Source organism: Rhipicephalus microplus, chromosome X, assembly GCF_043290135.1.
Source record: "Rhipicephalus microplus isolate Deutch F79 chromosome X, USDA_Rmic, whole genome shotgun sequence".
Classification (NCBI taxonomy): Eukaryota; Metazoa; Arthropoda; class Arachnida; order Ixodida; family Ixodidae; genus Rhipicephalus; species Rhipicephalus microplus.
This window is the reverse complement of record NC_134710.1, coordinates 332,815,785-332,837,846: the sequence shown is the minus strand read 5'-3', so window position 1 is coordinate 332,837,846 and position 22,062 is coordinate 332,815,785. Positions and strand designations below refer to the sequence as shown.

The following is a 22,062-nucleotide window of genomic DNA, read 5'->3' as shown; positions in this document are numbered from 1 at the left end:
GGAATTATCAACCTTCGAAAAAATTTTCCTCAATTCTTTCGACACGAAACGGAGGCGAATAAGAATGCATCTTGAACGGATAAATGAGCGTAATAGAGAAAGATAATTAGAAGAGAAATGACAGACACCAATGATCCAACCAGTGCTGACTCGCAACCTAAATTAAATTTTGTAACGAAGTAAAATAAATACTATCATCTGGAAAAACAAGACTGCAGACAACCATTGCGCATGTGCAAGGTGAAAAACGTAGCAAATACACCTATGTGGCTGATGAGACATGACCCTTATGCAATCAATTCATGAGGTATGACACCTATGCATGTGATAATGCTAATGAAGTCTGATGATATACTTTTGTTGTCATTATCACAGTCGTTGGCAATATCACATGCAGGATTGTCATACCTCATGAATCGTTTGCGTCATGTTCATGTCTCACTAGCTAAATAAGCAGACACCATAGCGGTGGCAGAGGTTTCGCCTGACTCTTCGAAATTTTCGAGATTATTACAGATCAACACATTGTTACTGTCCCTTTTTCTGATTTTCGCAACCTCGGCAATCACAATCCGAAATTGGGTGCTGAAAAAAGGGCCCTTTAGAGGCAGAAAATTTTGTCGGGCAGCACGAAGTAGTTTCTGATAGCGTTGATTGGTATCACAAGGGTTGACACTGACTTTTGAGTGAAATTTGCTAAACGACGAGCGAAATGTTACCAGAGGTCACCATTTTTTATTCAAAAGAAGCCAAACATTTCGACACTCAACAGATGCGTGGCATATAAAAATTCTTATCTATATCTAGCCCTCAGGAGTATGGTACCATCCATAAAACCCAAATTACATTTGCATTCTCTAAAACCAGTCATATCAACTGCTTCATCATGGGGGCCCTGCAAAATTATGTACATGCGCTAGCAGCGTCCCTGAATGCTAGCGCCTCATAACATAAATTTTGTGATGGCTTCTGTTTTAGCGAACACCAGATGAAGCAGTTGCTGCAACAAGAGAAAAATGGTGTACGTAGCCTTCCTGCAGATTTAGTGAATTTCATTGCCGTGAAATTGTGTATTCCGTAATCGAATAAGTTAATTACAAAATAACAGAAATAAATTCGGAGGTTTTGCGTAACCGTCGAAATTCCCAAACAAAGGTTTGTGTATGATCATGTTTACGCTATACATTGACCTCACTGCAGTTCCTCAAGGCTGCCCAAGAAGCCCAACTTGTTGGCCCTCACGAAAAGTATCTTAACAACAAGTTTAAGCTCAATATACGAAATTAGGGGGTACTACTGCACGAAAGAAGCCGACAAGCTATTCATGACAGTTGGAGCTGTGGTTGGAACACGCAGCCTTACCTTCCCCTAGCCAGTCAAGAAACAAAACTTTGAAAAAGCTCAAAGCTCTAAAAGCATATAAAAAACGTAGTGTAACACCACCGCCTCGCGGTACGCGAAGCAGTCCACTGACCTTAATTTTGCTTTGATATTGCTGGCAGATGCCCCAGTGCGCTAGTACCTTCCTAGGTGAGTTGGAAGATACAAACGAGAAGCAAGACAGGCATACTAAATTGTGGGTTAGGTGCGCCTAGTACCGGTAGGTCTGAAACCATGAAAAAGAAAAACAGTGTTGTCGCCCATTTGTTTGGAGACAATGAATATTCAATGCATAACTCAGTTGAAACCCAAGAGAAAAATTAATGAAAATTCGCCATGTCTCCATTCATAATTTTAGGTCGCCACTGGCCTCTCAAATGCGCCAGTTAGGTGAAATGTAGCCACCAGTGACAACCCTGGGAGTCACTGCCAACGCCTTGGTCACCGTTTTATATTTGCAAATGTATGTTCGTATGCAAGCATCATCGAAGTGCATATTTGGGTAAATCTAATGAAGCAAAACGGAGAGGCGAGCGAGTTGGTACTGATTCATTACGGCGTAAACGTAGCACAAAAATAAAAATGGTGAGGAAAAGAAAGGTAACACCACAAGCGCTTATACTTGCAACTGAAAGCTTTATAGATTGAACCGAAAATATATAACATATAAACTTGACGCTTGACTAAATCGCGTGCATGCGCATCGTGGGTGAAGAAAAAGGCAAAAAATAAAAAAACAAGAAGACACCTCGTGCATCCCCCTGTCAACCGGTCTACGCCCTTTCCTTGAGTAGTGTCACCTCCTTTTCCGACTAAGCCAAAGAAGGATTGCTAACACACGTAGAAGCCCTCGCGCATGCGTTCACGTCAATATGGAAAGCCTCGGTGAGTTCTCGTGTCGTGAAATTGAGGTGTCCAAACAAGATCTACTACGTGCAGAATTGCTCATCACACTGGCACTCAGCGCAGTGCATGGCCAGGTACATGGGTAAATCTAGGGGGGGGGGGGGGGGGGGTGAGCGGGGCAGATTTTGCTTCAGCTCTGGCTGAGAAATCGGTATGAGACCATAGTGTAAGAGACTGAAAAATCATGCCACTCGATTTTCTACTAGATTAAGGCTGTTTCACATGCCGCAAATCACAGCGATTTTCAGCTACGAAAGCCCCGCAGCAGTATTCTAGTGGCTAAGGTACTCGGCTGCTGACTCGCATGTCGCGGGATCAAATCCCGGCTGCGGCAGCTGCATTTCCGATGGAGGCGGAAATGTTGTAGGCCCGCGTGCTGAGATCTGGGTGCATATTAAAAAACCCCAGGTGGTCAAAATTTTCGAAGCCCTCCACTATTGCGTTTCTCATAATGATATGGTGGTTTTGGGACGTTAAACACCACATATCAATAAATCAGCTACGAACCGCTTGCCGGTCAAAAAAAAAACGCCATCCACTCTCGCCGCAGTGCTACTAGCGGTGAATCAGTGATGTGCACATTGGAAAATTTTTGCACTGTTCACAGTGGCGTATAATACTTTGGTCAGAGCCCGTCGAAATAGTGCCGATCCAATCGAGCCGTTGAATCGCGCTGATGAGTTTGTTCTCGTTATGGGCGCTCTTGCGCACCTCGAACTGAATTTGGATTACAAATTGTTCATAAATAATGAAAACTAGACAATGTGCAAATTGTTATATTAAATTTGAGAAATGACGCCATGACTACAACAAAAGGTAGCAGCAAGCAACCTTGCGAGAAGCGTCATTCGCAGAGCCAAAAACTAACGGGGTCACTTACACCTAAAACCACTCGAAGGCGAAATCCGTCTTCTTCGTTGTCTTCTGAATCGATGTATTCATCCTCCCACGCCGCCCTCCGAAACCTTTCTGCAACTAAAGTGGTTTTCAGCTGCCCCCAGATTGGGAGCATTGCAAGCTTTCCGAAGTCCTTATATTGCGTTGCCTTTGTGATCGGCCCACCTTTGACCAAGTAGCGATGTCATGCGATGACCTTATCCGGTGGCCGTCATAGACTCTGTTTCACACATCATGTGCAACGTTGCGGAAGCTAGCGTGACTTCTTGCAGTCGATGCGTTCGCAACAAAAAGTAGTTCGATGTTCTTACCATCAGTAGTTTAATTTTTGTTTCGTTATTACAGTGAGAAGTAATTTAGGATATTACGTGGCTTACAAACGAAAACGCCATTAAACATCGGTTATTATGTAGCTGTATAGCTTAGTTTTGACGTGATGTCACATGCAGGCTCTCTACTCTGGGAACGTTCCAATGGCGGCCACCTGCACTTTCAGGGTCAGTGCAGCATAGGACACCACAGGGTCGTTGGGTACCCGCGTTTTTTTGTGCTCACCCCGCTTTCTTCTCTTCTCAAGTCGCACCAAAGGGGAGCACAAAGAAACGTGACGGGGAACCTGCATTAATCAGATGTTAAGTGAGCAACCAGGAAACGCCGGAGTTAAACGTTTTGCTGGCCAAACTTCTTGCATAGCTTCCACAGCGTTGCACCTGATGCATGAAACGGAGCATATATTGGCGTCTTGATGACACCTTATAGGTCGGTGATCTTTGACTCTTTGATGACTTCATATACTGATGCCATCACGCGGTGACTATTTTTGCATCACTGGTGTAGACGCCGACACCGCCAGTTTTCGCATCTGATGAAGCATCTAAAGCTATCGCCTCAAAATTGAAGCCCATTCCCAAACTACAAGAAAAGCTACTGTCATTAGCGGTGGTTGCGAACGGAGCGAATGCTACCGAGAATAATACTGTTGATAATAATAATAGTATTAACAGTAATAACAATAATAATATTAATAACCATATATTATTATTATTATTAATATTATTATTATGTTGCTCCCATAGCAGCATGCGAAACAGCCTTCAGGTGGCTAAGGTAGCAGATTTACAGACCGTTTCACCACTTTCGCCTGCTTCGAGCTATAGGGTGAAGCAGCTTCACAGTCAGAATGAAAATTCTCTGCACTCTACTCAGCGATTTTTTTTTTCCTACCAGGTGATAGCAGAAAGAAAGCAGTTCTTGCAGAAGCAACAGCGCCTCAAAGATCAGAACGATGCTGATGATGACATCGGAAAGCAGAAAGGGAGAAGGCCGTTTCTAGACCTCCTCATTACCGAACACTTGAAAGACTCAACGTCTATAAGTGAAGAAGATATGCGGGAGGAAGTGGACACATTCATGTTCGAGGTCAGAAAGAGATGCACTTATCGATCAGCCACTCTTTATTTTTTTTTCGTATTTTCATCTTTGGACATACAATTGACCTCTCTAATGCAATCTTGCGACTCTACATTTGTCTGATGTGTGAAGAAACAATCTGTGAAACCAGCATAGGAGGGCTATTTTTGCCGAAGACGTCATTGAGTACGTAATAATGTTGTCTTCTTTTATTCCTAGCGGAACGTTTTGTTGGATGGCACAAGGTAGTGCCGCTTTCATATAGTCTAGTGATGATACGCACATGCATACACATGCACGCACGCACACATTCACGCGTGCACACACACACGTGCACACAAACTGTCGCTGCACGGCCAATCACAAGCGCATGCAACACATACGTACTTGACAGAGAGGCTGAGGAGTACATACTCTACTCGCAGAGTGAGATGCCTTCCAGTAAGATCCACTCTACTATATACTGTAGCAGGTCTGAGACCAGTTGGTGACAGTACTTGAACATAGTTTAACGCAGCACACAAGTACGCGGACACAAGAAAAGTGACTGTGGTTTGTCCCTTGTGTCTGCGTCGGATAGTAATAACGCCGTCCTGGATGACAGTACAGATTTTGTGAAGAAATGGCAACTACAAAAGAAGCCACAAAACATAGACAGAGAGCAGAGACGTGGCACTAGCAACTCACGTTTATTCCAAAAAAAAAAAAAAACTTTCCTCCAGAGTCCTGCAATGCGTGCGCAGATAAACCAAAAAAAAAACTAAGAAATCCAAGCAAGCTAATTTGAGAAAACAACCTTTGTGCTAGAAATAAATGTTCTTTCCTGGTGAGCCAAACTGAAGCTGCACTAACACATTTGTCTGGACGAATCAAGTTTCTAGATATAGAATGCCTTAATATTATCTCGTTTGCGCTGCGTTATAACCTTACCTAAAATTGTCACCATAGCCCCCTTTTGCGATATCGATATTTTGTGGCTTCTTTTGTGGTTAACTAAGTAAGTATGTACCAACTTGCCCAACAAGCAACTCTCCTGACAGAGACAGCAAACCTGGTCAACATGGTAGAACAAGTCCAAATCAGTGCAATAGATGGCCCACTCTAGAATCCTGAGAATGTCTGCTGTGCAGCTTAGACCCCTACGTCCAGCAGGACATCATCAGTCAAGCCGTTAATGCTGCTGTCGTGTTTCAAGAGATTGCGGCTGATGGCTAGGTGCGACAGGGCAGGTAGACTTTACCCTGAGGTGCCTTGACTGATTTTCAAATAAATTTTTTCTCTCTCTCCCAAGCCTGCTCGGGTTTTGTGTGATACAATATTCACAAACACGAGTCCGAGTGTAGGTGTATATAAAATTACAGACGAGATGTTCTGTGTTCAGTGGCTTTTGCCGGAACCTTATCCGCAGCACGTAATGACAACTTTAGGTTATATACCTCAAGCAATTTTGTTTAAAAAAAGTGTGCCTAGGAACTTAATTAGGACAACAGGTGCACTTGTGACGTAGAACCTGAATGTCATGAGCCAATATCAGCTTAATACTTAATCAGCAGTATGTCAATCTCATTTAAATACATCGTCTCATTCCATGAAGAATCTAATGGCAAGCTATGTAGCATCATATTTAGAAAAACGAGATGACGCGACTTCTGTTGCATCCTGTACAACATTTGATATTCATTTATAAAGCATGCAAGAAAGAACTTCGGTCGAACTAATGAAAAAAAGCACACATAAGTGAATACCGGAAGCCGAATGCGGTTATGTAGAATTGGTGAGATTTTGATTGGTTTTTTGTCTAAATGCAGTTAATCTCTTCACTGCAATTCTTCAGGCCAGTTAGAACTAAAGCAGTCGCTTGTGATGAGCAACATTGCCGCTTTTCGTGATTCATTACGAAGTCCTTTGTAGAGCTTGCAAAACAGGCTTGCACATCCTATATCACTGTACTTATCAATACGCAGGGACACGACACAACGGCAATGGGAATCAGCTGGGCTTTGTTTCTCATTGGCCACCAGCCTGCTGAGCAGCAAAAGATACACGACGAACTGGATGCAATCTTCGGAAATGACAAGCACCGGCCAGTCACGTCCGACGATTTGAAGGAAATGAAGTATATTGAAAGCTGCATAAAGGTATTGCTATGGTACTTTACAAAACATCGCAGACATTGCAGACATGGTTTGAGTAATATGTTGCAATACAACAGTTGAAGGAGATGCTTGTCATTTATTTTTTTCTTTTCTTTTCATTTTTTGCTCCCCCTCTCCCCTCTTTGTTATTAGGAAGCACAGAGATTGTACCCATCTGTAAGTTTCCTAACGAGAACGTGTGAAGAGCCGTTTAAAATAGGTATAAAATTTATTTTTCCTGCGTTTGGCACGCCACTAGTCATCTTAAGTTCAGATTATTTAGGCGATATACTCCTTATATGTTTTCCTTTGTCATCAACCAGGTTCCGTAACCTTGCCTGCGGGAACAATTGTAAGAGTGTCTGTGTACAGTCTTCACCGAGATGAGGATGTCTTTCCGAAACCAGAAGAGTTCCACCCAGAAAGATTTTTGCCAGAAAATGCGAAGGGCAGACATCCTTTTGCTTACATTCCTTTCTCGGCTGGTCCTCGTAACTGCATCGGTAAGATTTTATGATGAATGTTTGAGCCTTCTTGCGTATCTCCGATCAAATGTGAGGAATTGTGTCATTTTTATTAAATTTATATGATGTTAGAAGAAGAGTTCGCCTTGGTGAAGCGGTGCGAGATAAGGATGGTTAAGAACTTGGAAGGAGTGAAACTCTTTAGCCCTGCCCTGATATGCAGTCTATTCAGCATAGAGTGAAAATAAGCCAATTAACAAGAAGACAAGAAAGGGAATCGGTGTGCTTACTGCTGCAGAGAAACATAAGCAGATATGCGGAGTCAGCTGTACAAGATGTCATATTTAGAATTAGAAGTTAAAATATTACTTCGTGATGTTATGTTCAGCTCTCAAAGAACTTAAGTGTGGTAGGGGTCACTGAAGGTTGCAGCGCTGGTGTGGTTGGTGATACTTGGTGCGGTTCTCGCGCGCTGCGACGTTAAATACGACGGTTTTGAGGTAATTTCGGAAGCGAAAATGGTCATCGAACTGACATTTTGTGACCCAATAACTCGACAAATACGCATTACAGGGCTATAATATTTTAGGAACAGCTTCCTTAGACCTTATTGATTATGAAATAAAAATACTTCAAAAAATCGGTTTTTCGGAAAATTTTCGGCCTCCCATACCCGTGTCTCCCCTTAAGTAAAGACTCAAGATCCTTAACGTGATGTCGCAAAGCAAGACAATGGTAAAGACAGACAATGAAGAGGATGAATCTACAATATTTAAGTGATTCACAGTTTGTTAAGGCACATTAAAACATGAAACAGTAGACTTTCTTGCACTTCGTATTTATCAGAAAGCGATATGCGAGAAAAATTTAGAGAAACGCTGTCATATAGCAAGTACACTTGCTATATGATGAGGTGAACTCTGTCATCTAACTTGTTCAGCAGGTCTGTACAATGGAATAGTTTGGATATTTAGACGAGAGCTGCCTATACGAAGTTTTTAATTAATTCACGTTAGGTTCTGTCAATGGTAGTTTTGAAAAAGCACCACAATATATAATATCATGCTTCGTTTTTCATAACGCAGGTCAGAAGTTCGCCTTGTCTGAAGAGAAGATTGTCATCGCTAATGTACTACGTCGCTTCAAGCTCAAATCGCTCGATCAGCGAGACCAAATCAACCTGGTCTCAGAATTGGTTCTTAGGCCAAAGAGTGGCTTGAGAATACAATTTACCGCTAGATGATGACTCAGTTACTGCTCGAAAACACGACTGTCAACTAATATTTTCGCATATGTGCCTGCGTGTGTACATGTATGTCCAAGGCTGGTTTCACGCCGCGATAAGACTGTGGGTAAATTTCAGCCGCATGCCCCTTCCCCTCTTTAGACCACCTTATCTTCTTGTAGGCCCATAACTACTCTACTTGTGTCATAATGTTTATAATCAATATATCAGCAGTGCCCGAAAATTACCACTTTGTCAGTGAAGAATTTCCTATGAAAAAGAAATGTCGATTCAGCACTCATAGAATTTTAAAGCATTTGTGTTCAATTTCATTTCAAATAGTTCAGATTTATTCAAAGCGCCTCTGTTGCCTACATTCAGGTCTATGCGTCGTTAAAAGCACACAAAATTCAACATTAAGTCCATGTTGATTGCAAAAATAGCAGTCCGAAAACCTCGTTGTGCTACATTTATGCCAAGGAAATCCTATTTTTGAAATAAAATCACGTTGTAGTGGTTCGCATCCTTTTAGCATACTTCAAGTTACCCACCTACAAGTGGGCCCTTTCACGACACTGTTGCCGTGCACCATATTGCCCGGCTTTATTGTGCGACCACCGACACTTTAGTAGCAGCTGAGTGAAAACAGCAGCAGTCCCAGCAGCAACAACAATCATTTAACAAATTTCTGCCATGCAATCCGCGGTGGCAGGCTAGTTTCGTTTAACTGTGCCCTGCCTGATGACATGACCTGTCTAGTTTCATCATCATCAGATTGACTACGTCCAATGCAGGAGAAAGGCTTCTCCCACGATCCGCCAGTCAACTCGGTCCTGTGCTTGTTGCTGCCATTTTACACCCACAAACCTTCTAATCTTATCTGCCCACCTAGCTTTCTGTCTCCTCCTAACCCGCTTGCTTCTCTGAGAATCCACTCAGTTATCCTTAATGACCAGCGATTATTCTGCCTACGCGCTAGATGTCCAGCCCACATTCATTTCCTCTTCTTGATTTGAACTATAATATCTTTAACCTCAGTGTGTTTCCTGACCCACTCTGCTCTCTTTTTGTCTCTTGAGATTACACCTATAATTTTCCTTTCCATCGCTCGCTGCGTCATTCTCAATTTTAGTGGAACCCCCTTTATAAGTCTCTAGGTTTCTGCTCAATAGCTAAGTACCAGCAAGATACAGCTGTTATATACCTTCCTCTTGAGGGATAGTGGCAATCTACCAGTCATGATTCCGGAGTGCTTGCAAAATGTGCTCCACATCATTCTTATTCTTCTAGTTGCTTTGATCTTGTGGTTCGGCTCCGCATTTATTACCTGTCCCAAGTAGCCGTAGTCTTTTAAAACTTCAAGTGCACTATTATCTATATTGAAGCGCTCTTCTCTTCCGAGGTTGTTGTAGAATACTTTCGTTTTCTGCAGTATATTTTAGGAACCACCTTTGCAATTCGTTCTATGAGTTACTCAGCAATGCAATGTCATGGGCGAAGAGCAAGTTACTAAGGTACTCTCCATTCGCTCTTATCCAGATCTATTCCCATTTTAGGCCCCTGAAAACATGCTGTAAGCTCGCGGTAAAGAGCAATGAGAATATTGTATCCCCCTGCCTCACATCTTTCTTGATTGGTATTTGATCCCTTTCTTTACGGAGCACTATGCTTTGTCGATGCCCTGCTTCCACAGTGTCTGCATGAATGCTGATATTTCTACTGAATCAAATGCCTTTTCGTAATCTACAAAGGCTATGTGTAGTGGTTGGCTGTATTCTGAGCATTTCTATATTACCTGACTGTTGGATGAATGTGGTCGACTGTTGAGCAGCCTGTCCGAAATTCTGCTTGTTCCTTTGGTTGATTGAATTCTAATGTTCTCGTAATTCTGTTAGCAACTAACTTTGTAAATAGCTTGTATACGACGGAGAGCAAGCTGATCGGCCTGTAGTTCTTCGGGTTCTTGTCATCTTATTTCTTATGTATTAAGATGATATTAGAATGTTTCCAAGATTCTGGTACTCTTCTGGTCAGAAGACACTTTGTAAACAGGGTGGCTAGTTTTTCTAGCACAATCAGTCCTCCGTGTTTACATAGATCTGATGTTACCTGATCGTCACCAGAACCTTTGCAACTTTGCATTCCCTTCCAGTCTTTTCTGACTTCTGTAATTACTGGTGGAATGCCATCTGGGTTACTGCTAGTTCTTGTATTAAGGTCATGGTTGTCTCAGTTACTGTAAAATCTCTGTAAAACTCTTCTGGTATGTTAACTATCCTATCCATATTGTTAGTTTCTTTTCCTTTCTTGTCTTTTAGTGCATATATCTGATTTTTGCCAATCCCAAGTTTTCTGTTCACTCCTCTGACACTTCCTTCGTTCTTCAGAGCGTGTTTAATTTTCTCCATGTTATACCTTCTTACATTGGGTACTTTACGCTGATTATTCAACTTCAAAAGCTCTGCCAGTTCCATTTTGTCATTTGTATTTGAAGCTTTCATGTTTTACGCTTCTTATTGAGATTCTTTGTCTCATGGGACAGCTTGCCAGTGTCCTGTCTGTGTATCGTACCTCTAGCTTCCACTGCACACTCCGCAATAATCCTCGTCAGAGTATCATTCATTGCGTCAACGCTAAGGCTGGTTTCCTCGAAAAGAGCCGAGTACCTGTTTTAAAGCGAGACTCTGAATTCCTCTTCTTTCCCTCTCAGTACTAGCCTATCTATTGGTTTCTTGCATATCAGCTTCATTCATTCCTTCTTCAATTTTAGGCGAATTCGAGACCGTACCGTTCTATCGCCACTGCCTCGTACCTTCCCAAGCCCTTCCACATCCTACGCGATGCCTGGGTGTGCACTCAGTGTAAATTCTTTTTCGTTTTTACTTTCGACATTAGGGCTCCTCCTTGTCTACTTACGATTCCCTCGCTTTCGGTAGAAGGCGTTCAAGATCCGTAAATTATCGCGTTCTGCAAATTCTACTAATAGCTCCCCTCTATCATTTCTAGTACCGATAATCTCCTACGGCCTGTTCTCCAGCCCGCTTCTTCCCTACCTTGGTATTGAAGTCGCCCACCAGTATAGTATACTGTGTTTTCACGTTATTCATTGCCGATTGTGTGTCTTCATAGAAGCTTTCTACCAACACGTCATCATGGCTGGATGTAGGCGCATAAGCCTGAGCAGCATTCATTTTGTGTTTATTATTGAGTTTAGTTACGATACCTACCACCCTTTCATAAATGCTATAGTATTCCTCAATGTTGCCTGCTATATGTCTTGGAAAAAGATCCCCACACCCAGTTCTCCTCTGTCAGCCAAGCCATGATCGCAAAGGACGTGCCTATTCGGTAGCACTGTATAGTGCCTCATCAGTCCTCCTAACCTCACTGAGCCCTATTATACACCATTTACCACCCTCTAGCTCCTCGAATAGTACAGCTAGACTTGCCTCACTAAAAAAGGTTTTAGCGTTAAACGTTGCCAAGTTCAGATTCCAATGGTGGCCTGTCCGGACCCAGAGATTATTAGCATCCTCTGCTACGTTGTAGATAGACCACCGACGTGGTCTGTTCTTCACAGCCGCTGGGGACTGAGGGCCGTAAGTTTATTGACGTATGCATGTGGGAGGTAGTGGCTAGATACTGCACCAGGGTGGCCAATCTTTCTCTGGTGAGAGAGTACGTTACCGACAGTGGTCACCGATGAAGCCGCACCCCAGGCCTATTATTGTATTTCCTTCACCACGCGGATTTTTTAAAAAAACCCGCGTTGGGAACTGCGCGGCACTGGGATTCGAACCACGGACCTTTCGGACGTGAGGCTGATACCTTACCGCTACGCCATCGCTGCCTACAGCCACCTTAGTTCTACAAAAAGAAGGCCACAGCATCCCAAAAAAGAAGGCGTAAGGCTGGAAGACACGTTCTCTTTAATGCTATTCACCGCGTGTCTACAGGAGGTTTTCAGGGCTCTTGATTAGAAAGAGTTTGGAAAAAAAGTTCATGGAGAGAACATTAGAACCCTGTGATTTGCTGATGACATTGCCTTGATAATTAACTTGGAGGACGAAATACTGCTCATGATTACTGAACTGGACACGGAAAGCAGAAAAGTAGGTCTGAAAATTATTATGCGCAAAACTAGAGTAATGTGCAACAGTATCGGTAGAAAACACCACTTTGGGAGAGGTGTAGAGACGCTGGAAGTTGCAAAAAAAAATATGTCTACTTAGGACAGGTAGTAACCACAAAGCCTAACCATGAGAGTGAAATAACTTGAAGAATAAGGATGAGGTGATCACATTCGGCAAGCATTTTCATATAAATAAATGTAATCTGCCACTAATCCTAGAGAGAAAGGTATATAACAGCTGCATCTTGCCGGTACTTACCTACGAAGCAGAAACTCGGAGGCTTGAAAGAGAGTTCATGCAGCTTGAATTGACGACCACGCAACGAGCGATGGAAAGGAAAATTATAGGTGCATTAGAAGATACAAGAAGAGAGTAGAGGAAGTCAGGGAATAAACCAGGGTTCATGATATAATAGTTGAAATCAAGAAGAAAAAATGGACATGGGCTAGGCACGTTGCACGTAGGCAGAATAACCACTGGTAATTAGGGAAACTGAGTGGATTCCCTGAGACGGATAACGCACGAAGGGGAGACAAAGTTAGATGTGCCGATGAGTATAAGAAATTTACAGGTACAACTTGGCAGCAGAGAGCACAAGACCGGGTTGATTGGTGGATCATGGAGGAGATTTTTGTTCTGCAGTGAACGTAGTTAGGCTGCTGCTGATGATGATGATTTTACTTTTACTTACTCTCCTCACAAGCATACGCATAGGGAGAGGGATTCTCATGACTTTGATATACGTGTTCACAATCTGCTCAAAATACCGCTGATAGTCACATCACAGAGGAAAGCTGATGCCTACGCCCTCCCCCCTTCGGTCGGGTCAGTGTGAACCCCCCCCCCCCCCCCTTTAAAACTAATTCTGGCTACGCCCCTGCTGGCTTTCTAGTTTTATAAAATTACATATGCACTCTTATTATACAGCCGTGACCATTGGTTAACGTCAATTGTACTTAACTGCCATTCGCCAAGTTGGTTCATGTAGCAGTGTCGAGGGCTACGATCCTCGCGAACGCTAACGCTTATCAGCTTATCACTTCTGGTGTTGCTAATACTCGTGGTCCTGTTGGGGTCGTTGCGCAAGTGCAAACAACTGATTATATAAGCATCTTTAGCTACATATGCGTGTGCGCACAACATTGGTACGTGCATATAGCGTCATTTCATTACGTGACATCTCTCAATAAGAAACTTACAACGCAGTCACCTTCCCTTCGCGTGCTTCGCCTAAGGTATTCCCAAAGTACGTAGGATTTGACCTCCTTTTTTGTATATTGTGATGTGAACTAATAAGGTCATGAAACATCGTATGAATCAGCGACACCATTTTCACGTGTATGCGTCTACCGACGTAACTCGGAGCGTTCAGTTATAAAGCTGCAAAACACAAAGTTAACAGCCCAACATGGGGGCACTAGACCCCTCCGTAAAATAGCCTATATATACGGGGTGGCTGATGAATAGTTGTGCAGCGCATTGTTTCTCACGGGCGAGGCAGCGTTTCCACAGTCAACGCGTGCCGTTTGCACTCTCTCGCTACGGAGCGAGCGCTTAAGCGGTGGCGAGAGAAAGCAATCTCTCTTGGCGGCACAAGCAAATCTGCCGTCACCACGTCAGCAGCAAACGACGGACGATGCACGATGACACGCTGAAACCCTTAGGTGTTATGCCCAATAGGTTATTGGGGCGTACGGTGGTCCCTCCATATTTAGGTTCATGGATGACCTTTAGTGTATACGTGCGTATAGTACATGTCTGTGTGTGAAAGTGAGAAAAGGACACAGAAGCGTGGGACCTCGAACACATAACACAAATGTGTTCGAACCAATGCCGACGTGCGTTTTCTGTTTTTGTTCTGGAACTAAAGTCAATATCGCACTGAAATTTCAAGAAGAGTGGCGAGAAGTTACATTTATAAGGAACCGGTATTTTATAAACTTTCCAAATAAAAGGCTGACCCCGCAACGAGATTTGTATTCTCCTACACCTACCAAATAATCTTATGATTCCGCAAGCACACGAAGCTGAACATGTGCCATTCGTTTCTTAGTGCAATCGTCGACGTGAACTTGGATAGCGTGTTATTTTCTGTATAGCCTGACCTGTTTCTTACAAAGGACCTGTACTCTCATTGTGAATATGTCATAACTACTTGTAGGTACATAATTTGATGGTACATACACAGGGGTGTGTTGTCTGTGTGTACTTATGAGCACAGAATAAAACGTGTTCGCACCTATATTGACTGTTGTTTTGAAATATGCACAGAAGAGCGCAAGTTCGTATATAAACAGATCAGTCGTTACGCTGGATACAGCAGGAGAAGATTTAGGGTGTGCAGACAAACACTGTGATAACATTGCCAAGTGTATAAAGCTTAAACTGCCTCCCTTTCAAATTGTTTGATACCTGGTGTATCACCGTCGTCGGCAGTACAGCGTCCACGTCGCCATATGTATACTAGCATCTCTGTGTTGGCATAATTATCCATTGAAATCTGTGTCCAATCTCCTCACTTCTTGCTATCTATCCTGAATATGTCGTGACATTTGTGTAAGGTACGTAAATGCGAGGAGGATGCTATCCTTCTTGACATAGCGTATTTGCCAGTGTCTTCAATGAAGTGAGGGAGACTTACATCTGGATGATTTAAACTGGGTGTCGGTGATCTGATCAACAGTGGATCCGCACAACTTTCAAAGTCCCTTGCAACACTTTTGCAGCATGGTCAGAAACACTTATGGTCGCAGGTAGACCACAAGAGCCAAACGTTATAGCGCAGCACGTGGCATGGCAAATACAGTTAACTCGCAAAGTACTCTAGACCTCCGTCTCTACAAATGATGCCGTATAGCTAAGTGAATGCATCGTGTAACCCGAATTCACGGCCATTATCTGATTTGAGCATCGTGAGGTGCAAGTTACCGTGGCCGCTAGGGGCGTAGCCATAATTTTTTTTCGGGTGAGAAGGGGGGAGGGGGCACCTCTTTGATTTTGGGAGTGGCATTCTCTTGAAATGGTTATTTTTCACTCTCTGAAAATGGCAAAAGAAGTGCCGCCATATCCCCGAAGTGAATGATGAGTGGGTGAAGCTCTCGAGGTAAACCTGGAAAACCATGAATCCTCCGTACATTTTGTCCACTCGATTTTATTACAACATTCCCCCTAGCGTACGTCGCCGCACTAAATCGAACAATTGCCTTCCACCAATGACATGTGCCATATGTGACATTATTCCTATTTTATAACATCTCGCATCTTTCATCATCAACTACAAGTATCGCCGTCTAGTTTACAACAAGTTGCATCTTTTCATTATCAGCTACAAGTACCGCCATCTAGTGAACACTGCAAGAACTAAACCAGAAGTGGATACATACAGGGGACGCACAGCCCACGCCTTAAGGCGCTTCGCCCCTAAAAATTCGGTGAGGGTGCACGAGCCCGGTGCGCCACTCCCTAGATTCACCATGGCTGCCAAGGAAAGCCGCCACGTGCCTGCGCTGGTTAGCAATCGCACTGAAAGTAAACCCGAGCCGCGCGTGCGGAAAGAAGAAGATGCGCATGCGAGACACGCACGTTATGTAACTTATTTGCCCCGTGCCATCCTTCCATGCTTAGCATCCAGCACTGAAAATTTTAAGTATGAGTAAATATATATCATCACGTCGTCGTCGGTTAAAGATGGCATAGTTTCTTCGAATAGCATTTAGTGACCGCTAGAGAAGCAACTAACCATGAGCGGAAGTCGCAATATCAAAAGTTTATTAAGTTTAAGTTCTGTGAAAATAATCAGTGTTATAAACAAAATATAACGCTGCGAAACACTTAGGCGATACAAATTTTCAGCGCAGTTAGTTTTGTTTGCTACTTTTAGCTTTAAACAATCAGGCGGCAATGTCCCTTTTATCGCTATGACTAACAAAAAAGATAACTGCAATCGATTCACAAGTGAAACACCGCTGAAGAAAAGGCACAGCACTTGCTTTTACGTTGTCAACTAAGAATTTTATGCTGTAAAACTCTTTATTAGACAGTTTTAGCGCATAGAAGGACGCGTACGTAATTTTAGAATTAGGCGTTTAATGTTCAGCCAATTGAGCTACGACAGTTAGCTCTTCCTCGTCCAGTTTCCTGGATATTCGTAGGCATGTCACGACTCGTCGCCTGGGCTAGGAGCACCGAGGATGTGTCTAAAATTGAGATTTATTCATTTTATTGCCAGAGGGCGCACGTGGCACTTCATCGTTGCACGACGCGGCAGTTGACCAATAAACCATTGTACGCCAATCTTGTGTTTTGAGTGTGCCGTTACGAGGCCCTCACTATGCGTTGAGCAAAAGATGGGACTTTTTTTTTTCGCGGGGTTCCTTTTTCAGATGAACCAAGCTCTTAACAGCTTTGTGCATCCGGAAAACAAAGTGTCACACGCAACATTGAACTTCTCAATATATCGCTTGACATTGAGAAGAGATACATGTTCTTTAAAACAAAAAGCCGGCTAAATATCAATTTTTGTGGTGAATAAATTGCTAAAGGAGCCGTTCAGGAGACGAATAAAGTGATGTTCATGTCTAATACGATTTAAAGAATGCTTCGATTATAAAATTGTAACATAATAAGGAAGCAATAGTACATAAGCTTGTTAATTATCTGTTTCAGGACCCTCATTTGTGGCTTTAAACTTGTACGCCAAAGTGAGTAAATTGCCCGTGGTAGCAGAGTGTTTATAGCTTTGTGCAGCATGAAACAGTAACACACTCCATAATCCTAATTATGTGAATCCAACTTATGAGTACCTCTATAGACTTCTGAATGGGACTGCGCATAATTTCTAACACCTTGACTGCTTTTATATACTCTATATTTCACTTACCAAAACCTCGCTTCACTCAATATATGCCACTGTAAGACTTCCGTGGTCCTTCTTTTTTGGCCAATCCCATAAAGAAAATTCGTTCTTTTTGTTACAGAATGTGCGTAAGAGCATTTGAGTGAATATTTTTAACACAAATGGCTCTCTATACCGGGCTTTTACAATACACGCGTTCTCTAATATCGGCAGGTAAATGCAATGTTTCAATTTTTATTACCCACCCCGCCTCCAAGTGATACGACCCGCAGCCAACTTCCAGTCCAGCCGCAGTCATAATCAACATCAAACATGACCTCTCCCTTGTTACAGTCGTAGCTTAGAGACACGCGGCAACAGCTGTGCGCATCGTGTCCCTGGTAATGTTAGCAAAGCTGAAATTGGGAATCATAAGCATAAAAGCAGCAAAGTATAAAATTACGAGGTACACATATCGGAATGGGTAATCTGTCCTGTTGCTCATCAGCGTAATTATTTACGAACTAACTACTTGGCTTGCAGAAAAATTCAAAACTAGCTTAAAGAATGTTGCACTAACGTATACAGAAACTCTATACAGCAGGCCTCAGGGTCGTGTTACATTCCCGCCCGTTTGGGCTACGCATTACCGCGAGCTACCGGACACTCCGACTATATCCCGTTACCAGGAAGACACCATAGCCAGTATCACGTTGCCAGGAGCTTTCTACTAGGTATTAATTGCACCTCGACGAAAAACTTCGTTCGAGCGTGCGCTGATATCGTAAGACTTCCCACTACGTCATCTGAGTGTTACACAAAAATTTCCTGACTAACTATTTATTTTATTTTCATTAGGTTGCTCTCCCTACCGATATTAGTTTAGCGCCTCACGAGAACGCTCTTCTCATTCACCTCGAGGTCTTTGAGTGGCGCCCTCTCAAGTGTGACGTCATTGCGGGGGCTCCGGTACCGCTCTTCTCGCGTGCGCTTGCCATACGTGAAGGCTACTCGATGCTGCCGGCCGGTCTGTCCTGCTCAAGTCATTCAAACACGAGTGGGCAAGTTCATTTAATACAATTTTTCTCAAAGCTTAAGCACAACGCTTCGCGAAATTGAGTTGAATTGCCATCAAGAGCGCGTGCAGTGCCAATTTCTGCCGTCTGCTGGCCATAAATGTGTACATCATTCTAAATATACTGCGTGGACTTGTTGACATGACTGCTACATGACCATGCACGGCGCACTTGCAATAACCTGCCGGTCCGTTTTCGTTCACTGACTGCTGCGTTTGGGCTTCAGGTTGCGTGTAAGCGTTGCTGCGCAATGTTTATATACCTATACTTCGTGCTGTTCGTGTTAAGTTGTCAAACATGCTCCATCGTTTGAATTATGTTGTTCACAGTTTCAGAGATATAACAAACGACGTATGATCTTTCATTCAAATAAAGTTGGTGGTCAACACAGGATCCAAAGTTCCATTACACTCAAGTTTTCAGCAGCTGCTTGTAAGCATGCGTCGTAAGTATACACAAATTTCAAACTCACAATAAGAAGGTTGGGAGCACGAGAAAAAAAGGGACGCATGGGTGTGTTATGAAATATTTATGGGTTTTCCGGTGGTATTCCTTGCAATATATATTTATCCCTACTTTGATACATCGAAGTTTTCAGTTCGTGGTCGAATCGAACTACTGCGAGCTTTTTCCTTATCTAAAAGTCGTAATAGGCGCAACTGAAATCGAGTTTTTGGAATAAACTAGTGTGTCACTCTCAATAGGCGAGTCCTGGTGGATCGTGGTGGGATCCTCGTAGAAAGTACTGTTTATTCTTGCTAAAGCGCTGTAAAGAATCCTAATAAACTGCTAAAATGAAAAAGCAGAAAAATAGTGCTCCTTGTCGTTTTCTTTCTTTTCACCCTTCGCCGGTTTTCGTTACTTTTTTACTAAGTTGCACCAGTGGCGCCACATGAAATGACAACAGTGGAGTGTGTGTACGAAGCAAAAGGAACTGTATAGTGCACGCCGTTGAGTCATCACTAAGTTACAGGAAGGAAGATCCGGTTAGGCAGCACTGCGCGATCAAAAGCATCAATGATGCACACGAGTGGCAAATCACACGAGTGTATCTATATATGTCCATTTATTAGAGTGAAAACTGCACTATAAACAACTGCTCGCGTTTATTTCGGCGCTGATGGCACGTGTCGTAATATTTATTATGCAATGCCAACTCGGCCAATCGACACTTTTCGTCAGCAATAAACCACTTTTTGTTAAAATTTTAAGTTATATCTATGTCGGTAAACGTTTCGTATACAAAGTTCCCGCGATGACAGAAATCGTGAGCGAAGCATGAATGTTTCCTAATGCTGAAGCGCTGAAAGGCCACCACATGGGAGGCCACCCGCACCGTCGCCCTCGCATTCTGAGTGCTACTTTTAGCAGCTATAAGTATGTCTCAAAAGAGGCCTTATCCACGCCAAGAACGCGTTCTTTTTACAGCGTAAGCTGTTATCATTTCACAAATCGGGTCACGCAGCAGTTGTCCTCTGCCGCTGCCGCCGTCGTCCGTAACCACATAGCGCGAAATTAGGGGAAAAAAACTAGCACCAATGACACAGTCGGGGTTGAACCTGAGTCCGCTGGTTGCCAGCTATGTATTCCACTTCTCAGCTACGCCAGTGCTTGTGACTTGTTGGCAAACTTGCCTTAGGCAGGCTTGATGTCGGTAAAACAATCACGTTAGTACGACCTATAAACCGCTTTAAAACAGCGAAAGAACAACCAGTCGTCGCACAACGCGAATAGTGTAACAAGTGAGTCGTCCGATGCTCCAACCCATTAGAAAAGCTTGCTCTTGTTCCCCTATTTACTGTGGCGCATACCTACTTCAGCCATAATTCCTCATCGTCGTCAGCCACTGCATGAACCATTGGCACAAAATTCCTTGCAAGTGTTTAGCGAATACTACGCTTCTCAGAAGAATGACAAAAAATGGCATGCGAATGCCGGCCCACTACCAAAAGGTTTTTATTATTGCCTAGTGGTTATCAAGCAAGTGTGCTTGTAGCATTGATCTGATTGATTGATGTGTGGGGTTTAATGTCCCAAAACTACCATATGATTATGAGAGACACCGTAGTGGAGGGCTCCGGAAATTTCGACCACCTGAGTTCTTTAACGTGCACCCAAGTCTGAGCACACCTGCCTACAACATTTCCGCCTCCATCGGAAATGCAGCTGCCGCAGCCGGGATTCTAACCCGCGACCTGCGGGTCAGCAGCCGCGTACCTTAGCCACTAGACCACCGCGGTGGGGCTGTGCTTGCAGCAGTTACCCAATGAGTGTTTAGAAAAATCTCTGAATGCCGTGCTTTTAGCTTTCGATGCGACTGTGCTGCGCCTTCCGCGCAGGCCTGGCTTTTCAGCTGTAGGGCTGTTTATAGAACACTAAGTTCTGCGAATGCACATATTGACAGCTCTTCACTTCCAAAGCTCTTAATCCAGCTAACCTGCTGGGCAAGGCCATCGCGTTTTCTGGTAAGATATTTTGACAGCACTTAGTCCGATGAATTAATTACCCTAAATACTTGGATGGAGGGGGGAGTACGAACCTGATTGTTCATATACAAAAGATGATTCAACTGCAAATGTGCCAACATGAGCAAACTGTACTGAAAGGGCAGCTGTTTTAGCTAAAGCCTAGCAGACGACAAGAGCCGTATTGTCCCTGTTGCGTCACTGGAGCGCCATTCGCAGTGCAGTCAACGGTGGCGCACCAGGCGAATAGTACACCCTATCGATCCTGGAAGTGTATTTCGCGGCTCCAGAAACGTTATAAGAGTGTCTTCCTAATAAGCTGCCACGTAGCAGAAGCATGTAGGGTGTTGGTGGATCATTTTCAAGCACAAGTTCTGTCAGTGGCTTTCTCTGGATATTCGATTATACCTTGCAGCATGTTTATATGGCTTCGGAACCGCGGAGCTTCTTTATCCACGATCCACTTGACCCTTTTATTTTCAACACTGTGGTTAATTTCACGTCGTCCACGCAAGTATAGGGCGCTGCAATCTTATGTGCAGGACGGGTATGAACAGCAAAACAAAGCCATATTGCAGTCGCTTGCATTACTTAATCCGCGTAGTCTTGTCATATTCCACAATATCTATTGGATACGGTTTCCTACAACCTAGATCCTTTAGATGTGTGTCATTGTATTTGTGTACGCCCAATCTCGTCCAATCATCCATCGCGAATACTATGTGACATGTGACCCAACGGTTACAGAATCAAGCTCACTAACCTGTGCCGTTCTTGCGCATTCATTATCCAGTCGTCTCTTAACAAGCGTCAGTTAACCTAACAAGCATTATAACAGCGTGTGATGTGCATGCGGTTGAGCATGCTTCACGAAACAGATAATAATATAATAATTGTTGGGGTTCAAGGACTCAAAACCACCATATGACTACGAGAGACGCCGTACGGTGGAGGGCTCCGGAAACTTCGATCATCTTGGGTTCTTTAACGTGGGCCTAAATCTAAGCGCACGGGTCTGAAGCTTTGCCTCTGTCAACAATGCGGCCACCGTGGCAGAGATTCGATTTCGCGACCAGCAAATACGCGGCCGAGTGCCTTAGCCACTACACCACCTTGCGGGAGCATGGTTCAGCTTAG

General features: G+C 43.5%; 1 protein-coding gene across 1 annotated transcript in view; it reads left to right on the top strand.

The window, feature by feature from the left end:
* LOC119162052 (uncharacterized) overlaps positions 1–8,435 on the top strand; it is a 105,108-nt gene extending 96,673 nt beyond the window's left edge. The window contains exons 20-24 of the mRNA XM_037414536.2: positions 4,411–4,602; positions 6,558–6,731; positions 6,882–6,948; positions 7,052–7,231; positions 8,278–8,435. Coding sequence (XP_037270433.2) covers positions 4,411–4,602; positions 6,558–6,731; positions 6,882–6,948; positions 7,052–7,231; positions 8,278–8,435 — 771 coding nt within the window. The remainder of the gene's footprint in view (positions 1–4,410; positions 4,603–6,557; positions 6,732–6,881; positions 6,949–7,051; positions 7,232–8,277) is intronic.
* Positions 8,436–22,062: the final 13,627 nt, after the last annotated feature.